This window comes from Loxodonta africana, chromosome 11 (genome assembly GCF_030014295.1).
Source record: "Loxodonta africana isolate mLoxAfr1 chromosome 11, mLoxAfr1.hap2, whole genome shotgun sequence".
Lineage (NCBI taxonomy): Eukaryota > Metazoa > Chordata > Mammalia > Proboscidea > Elephantidae > Loxodonta > Loxodonta africana.
The window spans coordinates 27,284,702-27,299,444 of record NC_087352.1 but is presented as its reverse complement, the minus strand read 5'-3'; the positions used below and the strand labels follow the sequence as shown (position 1 = coordinate 27,299,444).

The following is a 14,743-nucleotide window of genomic DNA, read 5'->3' as shown; positions in this document are numbered from 1 at the left end:
CAAAGGGTGTCAGCATTGCATAACTGTCACAGTGTACAATAAGACAAATCTAGAATGTTGCAAATTCTAGTGGACAAATGACTCTGAAACTTCAGAAAACCATAAGAATTAAAAAAATAAAGTGGTATCTATAGATTAAAAGACTTAGGAGACACATCTACCCCTGTAGTCTTTCCTAGAAGGCTTTGAGCACGGATGCAAATTAGGCCAAAACTGTAGTGAAAGGTACTCTCTGCCATCATTCTGTCCCTTCTGAGGCACACAAAGTAGGGGGTCCCACAAAAGCTATTCATCCCTTTGTACTGGCAGAGTTCACTTCTGTTTTCAACCCACGTCACACAGTGAATAGAACTCTCAAGATCAAAGGTAATTTAAACAATAAAGACCTTTATTATTTCATAAACCCAAGCAATGTGAAGTACAGTTCCCTGGTCAATAAGCTGGAGGGTGGAAAATCCATTATGAGCATCACTTGAGACCAATAATGCCATGAATAAGGTAAACCTTTACAAGCCACTAGCAGTCCTCTTGGCCAAAACTGGTCTGTGCCCTGACTAGTCAGAAAAAAGAGAACGAGACCCCCCATCCCCATCATTCCCCAAGGGCTCAGGCTATTCATGACTTTCTCCAGGGAATGGGAGAGAATACAGACCTGTGTCTTCCTGAGCATGTTGGAGCGACTGATAAACACTGTGGGGACCTGCCAGGTGGTAGAAGCAAAATGGCTTCTGCCACAGAACCTGGCAGAGACATACATAACTCTGGCAGTTATGTCCCAGGCAGGTTAGAATATGCAATACAGCTCTTGAAAACTTCTCGAATCTCTGGAACTCAAGTGGAATCTCCCCACCATGTATGTTTGGATGTATGAGGTTCAACTTCAGGCAGATGGCTCCTTTACAAAGTTTCTCTAGTGCTATTATATTGAACAAAGAGCACATTTCCTCCAGGTCTAAGGCCATTCTCCTGTGAAATTTTTGGTGCTGAATGAGGTTAGATCACTGACTGAAGGCTTTGCCACCTTCACTACATTCATAAAGCCTATCTGCGTTGTGAAGTTTTAAGTGCTGAAGCAGAACAGATGATTAACTGAAAGCTTTCTTACATTGACTGCGCTCTACCTAGTGTGAAGTTTTTGGTGTTTAATAAGGACAAAGTTTTGGCTAAAGCATTTCCCACATTCACTGCATTCATAAGGCCTTTCTCCAGTGTGAATTCTCTGATGCAGAATGAGGCTAAATCTTTGGCGAAAGGATTTCCCACATTCGCTGCATCCATAAGGCCTTGCTCCAGTGTGAACTCTCTGGTGTTGAATCAGGCTGGAGCTTTGTCTAAAGCATTTCCCACATTCATTGCACTCATAGGGCCTTGCTCCAGTGTGGATTCTCCGGTGTTGAATGAGGATGGAGCTCTGGCTAAAGCATTTCCCACATTCACCACATTCATAAGGCCTTGCTCCAGTGTGAATTCGTCGGTGTTGAACAAGGCTTGAACTTTGTCTAAAGCACTTCCCACAGTCGCCACACTCATAAGGCCTTGCTCCAGTGTGAATTCTCTGGTGCTGAACAAGTTTGGATTTGCACCCAAAGGCTTTCCTACATTCGCTGCACTCATAAGGCTTTTCTCCAGTGTGAATTCGCTGGTGCTGAACAAGTTTGTATTTCAACCAGAAGGCTTTCCCACATTCACTGCACTCATAAGGTCTTTCTCCAGTGTGAATTCGTTGGTGCTGAACAAGTGTATGTTTGTAGCTGAAAGGTTTCCTACATTCACTGCACTCATAAAGCCCCTCGCCAGTGTGGACTCTTTGGTGCTGAACAAGTGTGCGTTTGCGGCTGAAGCTTTTCCCACATTCACCACACTTGTAATGAGTTTTCCCATTGTGAAAGGCCTCCACACACTCGGTACTGCTGTGTGGCTTTGCCCCTCTGGGAGTGGTATGGAGTTGAAAAAGGCTCGTGTTGTTTGGAAAGTCCTTCCCAACCTCCCTACAGGTGAAGGGCTTCTCTGATGCATGGAATCTGTAGCTATTCACAAAGGAGGCCCTGTCCATATCCTTGCTGAAGGGGCTCTTGCCAATGTGCTCTTTCTGGTGGAGGTGAAGGTCTGTACTCAACCAGAATTGTTTCCCACATACCCTGCATGTGTACAACTTCCCCCCAAGATATGTTCCTGGGGACTCAGCCAGGTAAAAAACATCTTTCATGGCAGGGACACACATTTCACAGAGATGAATCTTCTGGGCTGATGGATCTGACTTTGGAGTCCCAGCCTGTGATACTATTCCCTCAGAAACACTCTGCTGAGAAGGTGCCTCTGCATTCTCTGCTCCACACCAACCTGAAAGCAGAAACGCTGGTGAAGTCCCTGTTATCTTTGGAGGTAGGGACAGCCCCATCACAACGATGTGTCAGATACACCAAGGAATTAGTACATGGGATTGTTCTCAGAAAAAGGGAGTTGGGTTCAGGTTGAAGAAGGGGCTCCTTTGCAAAACGGGGACTCTAAAGGTCGCAAAATTAGGGAACCTTCATGAGATAAGAACACAAGGATAGGGTGCAGCACTGCCTCTCCGGCTTACCTCTGCCAATGGCCTTCATCAGGACCTTGGCCGCTGTTGACATGTGAGCACTGTAGAGAAGCTTGTGTCCAGGTGCAGGAATATCCAGCTGCACTGAGAAGCTCGTGTTCAAGAACTGTTTAAGGATATGTGCACACCTCACAACATACTATGTGTTGGCCAATGTTGGAGAAGACTGCAGAGGGAGTACTGAGAGGAATGGGTGAGGGGTGGAGACCAGAAAGTTTGGAGTAGTCAGGGGCCAGAAGTCAGGGTAGAAATTACAAGTGGCAAAGTAATAAGAATATGGAAGAAAAGATACAAATAAGGTGCAGCCACTGGCATTTACACCAAAACAGGTGGACATAGGACAGGTTCTTGGTATGATCTGAATGTAGCCCTGATGTCAAATCCACTCCCAGCTGCCACTCAGTGGGTCTAGGCCCCCACTGAGCCCATTTACTGAGGCTAGAGTCATGTCCTTTCTGTGAAGCACCCAGGGCTCTTTCCCCATCACCAAATGAACAACTACATGACACCTAAATAATGCAAGTCCTAAGGGAAAGACAGGACATGGAGTGGCCAACACTGACCCAGAGCAAGTCAAACATGACAGACCACAGGACAGGAAGAAAAAAAAAATTACAAAAAGAACCCTGAAGGAGTGTCTTGCAGGAACAACCGTGGCCCACATAAGTAGTGACCATGTCAGTGACTGCAATTCTTGTCACAGGCAGGCAGGAAGAAATGCCAGCTAGAAGAAGCAAGCAGCATCTGGGGCACAGAGGTGCCAAGGATATGAACAGAGTCACCCTGCCAGGGAGAGGGCAAGCATGGCGGAATCCTTTAGGCTGACTGCAAGAATCCTGACTCTGAGTCCTTCTCTGTGAGGCTTTAGGGCAGCAGGTATTGGGGCAGCAGGGGAAATGAAAGGCCAGTGCAAACTACCTAGCCATAGCAACAACAGCACCTGTCAAGGGAACAGTGGAAGAAGCAGTGCCCATGGTCCACAGGTGAGAAGGACAGAGAAGTCCCTGGAGAAAAGGGAAAGTAGAGGTCATGAGGGTGGGTGTGAGGGCCTTACCAAGCGAGGATGTAAGTCCAAAGTTGTCCAGCATCACATCATGGTATAGGTGTCTTTGAGCCTCATCAAGGAGCCCCCACTCCTCCTGGGAGAAGTACACAGCCACGTCCTCAAAGGTCACACTGCCCTGCCAGGATGGGGAGGGACGAAACTATGAATAGCCTCTCTCCAAGGAGCCACAATCCATCCCCTCCACATCTACCCCATGTCCAACATCCTCCCACTATCCCAACTCAGAGGAGATACCAGCCCTGATGCCCACAGTGCTGCTCTTTCCTCGTATTCCCATTAACCACTGTATATAAAGCCCTTAGTAACAATAGGCAAGTGGGCAAATAAACCCCATCTAAGCTCTGGGTACAGCCTGCAGGGCCTCAACCCTCCTGCCGGCCAGTTTCCCTGGGGTCTTCCATATCGTGCCTCCCAAACCAAACCCAAACCAAACCCAGTACCGTCGAGTCAATTCCAACTCATAGTGACCCTACAGGACAGAGTAGAACTGCCCCATAGAGTTTCCAAAGAGCGCCTGGGGGATTCGAGCTGCCGACCTTTTGGTTAGCAGCCGTAGCACTTCCCAGATACCATAATAAAATTTGTGTCCCCCCTTCACCCATAACTCCTCAATACCAGGGCCCTGGGGCCATCAATTCACACTCCATCTGCACGTGCACATTATTCTTTAGACAGAACCTCTGTGGCCCCTACGGCCACCACCACCTCCCTGCCCCACACAACGGACATCTCCCTGGACTCACCCTATGTTACTTGGCATATGGTGTCAAGAGAGCCCTTGGCAAATTCAAATAGGATCCAGTACCACCCCAGATCTCCGATGGTTCACACTGCTGGGGCAGCCCTGAATCCTTCTGCAGAGGCCTCCCAGTGTGCCTCTGATTCTTGTTTCAACATAAGCCACCCAGAGCCACACGTAGATCTCAAATACCCATGGTGTTCTTCACTTCTGTGCTGTACTTACTGTCCCCTTAGCAGTTACAACCTTCCTCTATCCATTCACAGTCCAGTCCCACTAGTCCCTTGTGCCAGGCAATGACTCTCACAGATTACCTCATTTGCCCCTGACCTTAGACTATTAGCAAGGCCAGACTGCCCTAGAGCTCACTACGAAATTCTGGTGAGTTATAGCAGTGCTATAGGACAGAGCAGAACTGCCCCATAGGGTTTCCAAGCTGTAATCTTTATGGATACAGACTGCCAATCTTTCTCTCATGGAGTGGCTGGTGGGTTCAAATTGTCGACCTTCTGGTTAGCAGCCGAGGGCTTAACCACTGTGCGACCAGGCTCCTTGGTGAGTCCATAGAGGGGTGGATAAGTGGCAGCCCCAGCCTCAGTTTCACTTTGCCTCAACTACTCCTGTGCTTCCGCATTCGTCTCATGTCTACTCTTCCTTTAGAAGCCCTGTACACCTGCCAGACCATCCTCCCCACACACTCCTCCTTCACGGCCTCTTTCTCACATGTGTTTGGGACACCTACTATCCCCAGCCAGGTGCCCAAGCAAGAGACCCAGTCCTCGACATCCACTCTCTTCTTCCTGGCCTTCTAATAGCATTACCACCATGATCTGAAGTCCCCATCCTAAATGTGACCCACAGCTCCACCACGGTTCACACACTAGCCACCACTTTTGGAGTTCTCCATCTTGAACCTCTCCCCAGATTTCCAGACCTGTGAGTCCACCTGCCCACTTGATGCTTCCACTCAGTGGTTTCTGAAACATCCAGACTCTTAAAATGGCCAAAACAAACCTCCTGAGATTCCCAATGAAAATGATGCCTACTACTGACTTCCCCATCTCAGCTGATGGAACATCCATCCCTTCAGCCACTAAGACCAAAAACCTTAGGGTCATCCCTGCCTTCTCCCTTTCTCTCCCTCACGCACCATGTCCCAAATTCCAGTTGGCCCTTCTTAACAACTGGATTCAGAATTCAGCTACATCTCCGACCTTCACAGCCACCATTCTGGTCCCTCAACACTCATCTCGACTATTGCAGTGGCTTCCTCCCTGGTTTTCTTTCCTCCTCTCTTACCCCCATAGGCTCCACTCTGCAGCCAGATGGAGCCTGTTAACACCTGGATCAGATTACTTCCCTTCTCTGATCCAAACCTCCCATAACTTCCAGAAGAGATGCCTAGCTTCTCAGACAGCCACACTGCGGCTCCGACTCCTGCCCCTGCCCCTTTGTTCCTGACAGAAGGACCTGTTGTCCCTTGGCCCCAGTCCAGCCTTGTTTCCAAGCATCTGCACATGCTGGTACCTGTTCCACATGAGGCAGGCAGCCTAAGAGCCCAACCTCTAAGAGACATCTGCTCTGGTTTATCCTACACTGAGCAGAATAAGATGCACATTCTTCTGAAATTGTACTTGACTAGATAAACACAGAACAGCCATACTGGGCCTCAACTGGTTTTGGCAGGTTCTCTATACTATCTTAACACTTCAAGTGGCCTATCAGCTCATTAAGTGAAAAATACATATAAACACCGCATCTCTGGGTGGAAGCTTAACAAGCTAATGAAGAAAAATAAACCTCTTCCTCTATCCTGGAGTACCAAACCCTTGTCTAAAATAAATGCCTAGTCATCCTCAAACTCTGAGCACCTGCATGAAGATCAATCCTTAACATTCGTGATGAATTTACATTTCCTTGTCTGCTCTCTGTAAAAGCCCACCTCCCCAAGCGCCCTGTAAGCAGTCTTGGAGGCAGCAGCCCCGAATGCTCCTTTCCTTGTGCAATGAAATAAAGGCACCCTCCTTCTCTCCCACTTTGGCCTCTTGTTTATTGGTTGTATCAAGTCACACTGAGCACCCGGATAAAGTTCCATGCCTCTACCTGTTTCCATTGCTTGCCAGAAATGTGAACCCCTCCATATAACCCTTGGCCTGGATTCAGAACTCTGGTCTTGGGGTTTTCCCAGACCCATGAACTGTGAGAATGGCAAAGAGTCCCAGGCTACCACAATCCAAGAGACCATATGGTTGGGGTCAGGACCAGTAAGGCTCTGAGACACCCTACACTTCCTGTCTAAGTTCCACAACTGCTTCTTCATCCATGGGAAGCTGTGGGAAAAGGTAGCCATAGAGGCCTGCGACCTTGGCAGCACTCCACGGGCACAGGCTTCCTCTAACCCCCTGCCCAGTCCTGAAACCAAGCAACTTAGGGTTGATTGGCTCACCTGTGGGCCTCAGTGCTGCCTCTTACTAGCTTTGTGACCCCAAAGACTCAGTCGCCCTGGATCTCACTCTCCTCATCATCCCCTTTCCAGTCTGTTCTTTCTCTGGGCAACTTTTGGAAAACTTTAAAAACCCTAACCCATATCGTGTCCCTTCTCTGTTCACAATCCTCCATGGCTCCCAGCGCCCTCAGAAGGAACAACTCCTCAGCCTACCATTCCAGGCACAACTCGCCCTCAAACTCTGTTCCTGCAAACACAGATTCCAAATTTTCTGAAAGTCCCAGGCTCAGTCGCACCACCACGCCTTTACATATGCGCATCCCCCTAGTAGCGGGAACAGCTAAGAGCTCGGCTGCAAACCAAAAGGTTGGCGGTACAACCCACCCGGTGGCTCCGCGGGAGAAAGACCTGGTGATCCGCTCTCATAAAGATTACTGCCTACAAAACCTTCTGGAGCAGTTCTCCTTTGTCACATGGGGTCGCAGTGAGTTGGAATCCACTCGATGGCATCTAACAACTGCCTGTAATACTTTCCAGTCCTTAAGCACGCTGGCTGTCAGAAATTGGGACCCCACCCACGAGCGCCTAACGGTTCAGGACACAGGAACCTAACCTGCAGTGACATAAGCAGAAGCCTTTCACACAGTGTGAGGGTAAGAACAGGTGAGGGCCTGGAGGGCGCAGCGTTTACCTGAGCCGGGTCCCTCAGAGTGGCTGCCGCCATCGGAGCCTGTGGGAGGAGCAGGGCAGGAGAAGGGCTTGCGACAGCAGAGGAGACAGCCGCATACGTCTCTGTGCCGGCTCAGGAGCGGGTGGCCACAGGCGGGGTCGTCGTCGACCCTCAGACTCGCGTCTCTGAACTAGGAATAAAGACCTCGGCCCCAGCGCATCGCTCCGGATCCCCTGATCCGGTGAACGCGGCGGAGAGCAAGCAAAACGACCGCCCTCCGGAGGATGCGGGAAGTCCCGCCCCGACACGATGCTCTCTCACGGAAATGCCTTTATCTTGGGCCTTCATTGGCTCCACCACCTGCCGCTTGTCGCTGAGCCCGCAGGGTAATGTAGTTCTCACATCTCTGTAGGTCGGATCAATGGGCGTCCACCAGCGCGACCTCCCAAAATAGAGGCCGAGAGGCACCACAGGAAAAGTTGGGTAAGGGCTCTCCACCTCCAAGGCAGGAGGGGGCTCGCTCCGTCTTAAAGGGGCAGCACGCGATTTCTGGGGATTGTTTGCAACTGATCACCAATGTTTACAGACATTATTTCAGACTCCATGTGTCTTAGTCATCTCAAAAAAAAAAAAAAAAACCTGTTGCCGTTGAGTCGATTCCGACTCATAGTGATCTTATAGGGCAGAGAACTGCCCCATAAAGTTTCCAAGGAGCGCCTGGTGGATTCAAACTGCCTGGTTCGCAGCCATAGCACTTAACCTTTATTCCACCAGGGTTTCTGTTAGTCACCTAGTGCTGCTGTGACAGAAATACCACAAGTAGATGGCTTTAACAAAGAGAAGTTTATTCTCTCACTGTCTAGTAGGCTCCAAGTCCAAATTCAGGGTGTCAGCTCCAGGAAAAGGCTTCGTCTGTTGGCTCTGGACGAAGGTCCTTGTGATGCAGCAGCCTTCCCTTTGCAAGCATGTCAGGACAGGAACTTCAGGTCCAAAGGAAGTGCTCTGCTCCTGGCGCTGCTTTCTTGGTGCTATGCGGTCCCCGTGTCTCTCTGCTCCCTTCTCTCTTTTATATCTCAAAAGAGATTGGCGTAAGACACTATCTAATCTTTTAGACCTCATCAGTATAACTGCCACTAATCCATCTTATTACGTCATAGTGATAGGATTTACAACACACATCAGAAGATAAAACGGTAGACAATCATACAGTCATACAAGGGAATCATGACCTAGCCAAGCTGACCGATATTTTTGAGGGACACAATTCAATCCATAACACCATGTGACCCTAATACCTCGAGACGTGTTTTCTCCTTTTCAAAATGGACAATTGAGAGCTTGACATAACTAACACCACAATGATACTCTATGTAAACTGTAAGTTTTTTTTACTTGGCATTTTGCGCACTCTCACTTTCCATGTCCTTTTTATTACACCAACTGCACTGGTCTCTTTCCAAAGACGTGCAGGGCCTTCTCAGCTCTGGCCACCTTGGTCTCCCTCCTCTTCTTTGTTCCCTTGGGAGATGGCCTTCAGCCTGCAAGAAAGCAGCTAAGAAGGCTGCTTGGTGCTTTTGGTCTGCAACTTTCTTCATTGCTATTTATCTCGGTCAGAGTAAACTTGACAGGCCAGTTCCACTAGCCGAGAGATTTTATGTAAGTTTTTTTTTTTTTTTTTTGCCTGTTACAAGCATAAAGATTAGAATCCAGATGTCCAACATACATATCTTTAGTTTAATAAAGAGTTTCTTGTAATTGTTTTGTGACGTATATTCATCTGACCAACTGTGCGATATGTGCTTGAAGACATATAATCCTCGCAAAAGTAATATATAAGCTCTGATATAGAAAATACTTTTGGGGACTCCTTAAAGACAGCTTGCGTTGCTACCAGACTCCCAGTTGGTGTCACCTCCTAATAAACTTTCTCTTTCTGACTTGGAGTAATTTTCACTGGCTCACTGCTCCAGGGCACAGACCCCAATTGGGTAACAAATTTTGGCACCCGGTGTGAGGCTCGAATTACTCTGGCCCTGGTTTCGTCTTTCTAAGGACCTCACCCCCAGGAAGGACCTAGGAAGAGAAAAGGTGCACCCCTCCTTGAGTTGTAGAGGTCTGTCAACCTGTGGTGGCCAGGAGGTTTGGCAACGGAGGAGGACTCCGCGGCAGCAAGCTCCAGACAGAGGGAGAAAGTTTCTGCCTGCCACAGCAGGTAACTGAGCATCAGGTGGTAAATCCTCTGTAAAAGCTGTGGGGTTGTCCGTTCTCACAGCTTCCTCCAAGAATGGGTGATTAGGTCCTGTGGGGTTGAATGAGAGACCAGTGAGGTTTCCCCACTACAAGTGGGTACCCAGGGAAATAAGATTCCGGCCGAGAGTCCACTAGACCTTATTCTTTCTAACTGGACTTATTTTGAAGGGGATCCCCTAAGTAAGAGACATCTTAAAATTTTATGTAATCACAAAAGGACAAATATTGTATGAGACCACTACTGTAAAAACTCATGAAAAGGTTTACACACAAAAAGAAACAATCTTTGATGGTTACAAGGGTGGGGAGGGGTGGGAATGGAAAAACACTAAATAGACAATAGATAAGTGGTAGTTTTAATGAAGGGTAAGACAGTACACAGTACTGGGGAAGCCAGCACAATTGTACAAGGCAAGGTCATGAAGATCCATAGACACATTAAAACTCTCTGAGGGACCAAATTGCTGGGCTGAGGGCTATGGGGATCATGGTCTCAGGGAACATCTTGCTCAATTGGCATAATATAATTTATAAAGAAATTTTTCTACATTTTACTTTGGTGAGTAGCTCCTGCGGTCTTAAAAGCATATGAAGGGCCATCTAAGATACTCCACTGGTCTCATCCCTTTGGGAGCACGGAAGAAAGAAGAAAACTAAACATACAAGGAAAAGATTAGTCCAAAGGACTAATGGACCACATCTACCACAGCCTCCACAAGACTGAGTCCAGTACAACTAGATGGTGCCCAGCTACCACCACTGACTGCTCTGACAGGGATCACAATAAAGGGTCCCAGACAGAACTGGAGAAAAATGTATAACAAAATTCTAACTCACAAAAAAAGACCAGACATACTGGTCTGATAGAGACTGGAGAAACCCGGAGAGAACGGCCCCTGGACACCCTTTTAGTTCAGCAATGAAGTCACCCCCGAGGTTTACCCTTCAGCCAAAGATTAGACAGGCCTATAAAACAAAACAAGACTAAAGGCGCACGACAGCCCAGGGGCAAGGACTATAAGGCAGAAAGGAACAGGAAAGCTGGTAATAGGGAACCCAAAGCTGAGAAGGGAGAGTGTTGACATGTCATGGTGTTGTTAACCAATGTCATCAAACAATATGTGTACTAGCTGTTTAATGAGAAACTACTTTGTTCTGTAAACCTTCATCTAAAGTACAATAAAAAAAAATGTGTAATCAAATGTGGCCTCAGCACCAACTCCCTGATGGGGTCAGATGGCTTATGAATAGTTCCCAGGATTTTGACACTATTCTGCAGCTTGATCTGTTTTGTTCTTGAACTAACAAGTGAGATAAAAAAGCTGTATGTAGAATGTTTTTATGACATTAAGGCATGAGAAAAAGGATAAAGTTTCTGTTTTAGCCCCTCTTATGCCGATCAAAGACTAAAATGAACAAAGGGATGAAGAACTGGTGGTTGTTCTTCTCATTCTCCTACCTCAAAAAACCCTCTCGGCACCTATTCGTGACCCCTCCCCGGTGGTATCAGAGAATGAGGTGGTATAGAAAGGTGTTAAAGGTGGGTAGAAGTGGTGGAAGAGATATGGTCTCCCCACTCCGTACTAGGAGTGGAGTACAATTCGGCCCAGTTCCCCCAGGAGGGCTTTACCCAGTCTGGGAGGTGCCAGTCCCTGCTGCAGAGGGGCCACCTCAGATGATGTGGGTCCATAATCCATTCCCAGCTTCCAATTACAATTGGAAGCTAACCTTCTGAGGTATCAGTCAGGCCCACATGCCACGACTGAGTATTTTTCCCACATTTTTGCTACCCATCATCCTACATGGGCAGATTGTCAGACTTTATTAGATGCACTCCTCACACCAAAAGAAAGACGGATGGTTTTAACAAAAGCAGAAGAAAAATACAATGAGGAAGGGGCTATAGATGGAGTACCAGCAGATGAAGCGGTACCAGCTAAGGAGCCAATGTGTGACCCAAATACAGCAGAAGGCAGACAAAGTCTCATAGCTTACTGAGGGTTCCTCCTGTATGGGCTAAAACATGGGTCACCTGGTCAGATAAACTTTAGTAAGATCAAAGAGATCATTCAGGGGTCTGAAGAAAACCCGTCAGCCTTTCTGGAACAGCTCATGATGGGATTCCTTAAGTATACAAACATCAATTCTGAAATGCCCCAGAATGGTCCTCTGATCAGTACGACTTTTAATGGGCAGAGTGCTCCTGACATCCGAAGAAAATTGCAAAAGATAAAGGAAGACTAGGAACTCTGTCTTTAACTCAATTAGTTGAAATTGCATTTCAGGTCTTTACCAACAGAGATCAGATAAAAGAGGATGAAAAAGACCAGAACATGAAAAGACAGGACAATCTACTGGCTGCTGCTCTAGGATTGTTTAAAAGAAGACGATGAGACCAAGGTAAGGATGGGCACTGACTAAAGAAAAACCAATGTGCATTTTGTAAAGAGGAGGGACACTGGAAATATGAATGCCCCAAAAGAAAGGATGGAAAAGGGTCAGGTAAAATTGAAAGGAGGGAGAAGCTTTTTCAAAGCGTTATGAAAGAGCAGGAAAAGGATTCTGAATGACAGAGACTGATGGAGACAACTTTTAATTTCCCTCCTACCAATACCCTGGTAAAAGTTATGGTAGGAGGACAGACAGTAGACTTTTTGATTGATCCTGGAGCAGCCTTCTTAGTAATCACCCAGAAGCCTAAAGAGACTGCCTCGATTAGCAGTACTCAAGTTGTCGAGGTGACTGAAAAAGAGGTGACCCTACCCTTCTTGTAGCCGATGTACTGTGAGATAGAAAAAACTAAGCTATTCCAGCTGGGCCTATTGAGACTATTAAAGACTATTAAATATGCATCAGAATTATTGCAACTTTTAGATGCTGTCCTAAAACCCCAGAAGGTGGCAGTATCGCACTGCCAAGCTCACCAAAAAAGAAATACCTGATCAATCTGTGCCTTCCTCCCTGCCTGTCCCATGAAAGACAAGCCCTCACAATACTCTCAGAAAGACTTACAGAGAGCCCAAGATTGGGGCACCTTCCAAAAAAGCCAAGGCTAGAAATATACCCCTGACAGCAATGTTTTTATCCCAGCTGATCAAGTTTTTAATTTGATTTTTCATTTACATCAGGCTTTTTGCATTTTGGGAAAGAAACCATGTTTAATTGGGTAACAAAACATGTCTTGGGAAAAAAGCTCATTACAGCCATTTACCAGGTGGTGGATACTTACTTAATTTGTCCTGTTAATAATCCAAAGAATCATGGTCCCAAGATTTCCGGCCCTCAAAGAATAGGACTCTTTCCAGGTAAAATATGGCAAATTGACTTTTGTAAGTGTTCAAAACTAAACATCAGATAAAATGTTTACTGGTGTGTGTAGTTTCTTTCTCAGAATTAGAAGCTCTTCCCTGCTGGACCAAGAGGTGCAACAGGTTTCGGCTGCCTTAAAAATAAAGTGGAAACTCCACACAGCATAGAGATCCCAACCTAGTAGGAAGGTTGGAAGAATGAATCGGACCATAAAACATCATCTTAGTACACTGTAGCAGGAGACCAGGCTGCCCTGGACAGATGTTCTGTCACTGGCCCTCCTCCGAGTCCTTATTGCACCCAGGAGAAAACTTAAAATCAGTCCTCTTGAGATACTTTACGGTAGACCATATTGTCTTAACCAGCTCTCCCCACAATCCTCCACCCAGCCCCCGAATGTAATGATGTCTAAATATTTGCTTTCTCTAACCAAAATTCTTTCCCAGTTTCATTGGGCACTGCGTACCCCGCAAAAGTCCCCTCTTGGGATAGCTACACGCTCTTTCCAGCCCGGCGATCAGGTGCTTCGCCAGGCTTGGAAGGGTCTCCCTTTACAGCCCAAGTGGACTGGACCCTTTACCGTACTACTCAGCACTCCTATGGCCATGAAACCTGCAGGAGTTAAGCCGGAGATCCATCATTTCCGTGTTAAGCCCCGCCAGGCCTGTACTGACAAAAAGGAGTAGAAAGACCAACCCAACAGCAGCCTGAAGTTAAGACTTTTTAAGGTTAAAAAGTAAAAATGTTTGTGACACTAGCTTAGATGAGATTACTCTTTACTGGGTACCCGAGAGACTTCTACCCCGGAATCCCTATCCCTGAAATAGACACTTCCCCTGATCCCTTGTTAAGGAATGAAAATTTTTGGTTCTATATTGTTAGAGAAGTTAAACACTACTGATTTCTGTCTGGACGGGGTTGTCGGGGTGTGGGGTTTGCATGCCAACTCTGCCCTCAGGTCCTGTCTTATCGGGGTTTGTACTCCTCTAAAGGCTTTGAGAAATTTCGCCATTTTTAAACACATAAAAAAGAGTTACAATATTCTGATCTAAAAGATGAGGTTGAAACTTGGGATAGATATATATGGCCACCCAAGCTTCAAGAGGGCGGAATATGTGACCCTAATACCTTGCAACATGTTTTCTCCTTTCCAAAATGGACAATTGAGAGCTTGATGTAACTAATGCCATAATGATACTCTAAGTAACCTGTAAGTTTTTTTTTTTTACTTGGTATTTTTTACACTCTCATTTTCAATGTCCTTTTTATTACACCGACTGCACTGGTCTCTTTCCAAACGGATGTGGAGCCTTCTTGGCTTTTGCAGCCTTGGTCTCCCTCCTCTTCTTTGTTCTCTTGGGAGATATTCTTCAGCCTGCAAGAAGCCTGCCTGGCACTTTTGGTCTGCAGCTTTCTTTATTGCTACTTATCTCAGTCAGAGTAAACTTGACAGGCCAATTCCACTAGCCAAGAGATTTTTATGTAAGTTTTTTTGCCTGTTACAAACATAAAGATTAGAGTCCAGGTGTCCGAAATACATATCTTTAGCTTAATAAAGAGTTTCTTGTAATTGTTCTGTGATGTAAAAATCATCTGATCATCTGTGGGCTACGTTCTTGAAGACATATAATCTTTGCAAAAATAATATATAAGCTCTGATGTAGAAATTGCTT

At 46.6% G+C, this 14,743-nt stretch overlaps 1 protein-coding gene across 1 annotated transcript; it reads right to left on the bottom strand.

Annotated features, from left to right (window-relative positions):
• Positions 1 to 367: 367 nt before the first annotated feature.
• On the bottom strand, positions 368 to 7,839 carry LOC104845408 (zinc finger protein 211-like). Its single transcript, XM_064293427.1, has 3 exons — positions 7,533 to 7,839; positions 3,645 to 3,771; positions 368 to 2,340 (listed from the first exon to the last, which is right to left on the bottom strand). The coding sequence occupies exons 1-3, from the start codon at positions 7,563 to 7,565 to the stop codon at positions 1,118 to 1,120; spliced, it is 1,383 nt and encodes a 460-aa protein (XP_064149497.1). The 5' UTR covers positions 7,566 to 7,839; the 3' UTR covers positions 368 to 1,117.
• Between the last annotated feature and the right edge of the window lie 6,904 nt (positions 7,840 to 14,743).

What these genes read in the sequence shown, in the direction of transcription:
- LOC104845408 (XM_064293427.1), bottom strand. Translation starts at nt 7,565, where the DNA reads ATGGCGGCAGCCACTCTGAGGGACCCGGCTCAG. An exon ending in CTCTGAGGGACCCGGCTCAG is followed by an intron (nt 3,772 to 7,532) that starts GTAAACGCTGCG and finishes CCATCCTGGCAG; the next exon opens with GGCAGTGTGACCTTTGAGGA. An exon ending in TGGACTTACATCCTCGCTTG is followed by an intron (nt 2,341 to 3,644) that starts GTAAGGCCCTCA and finishes TTCTGCTTTCAG; the next exon opens with GTTGGTGTGGAGCAGAGAAT.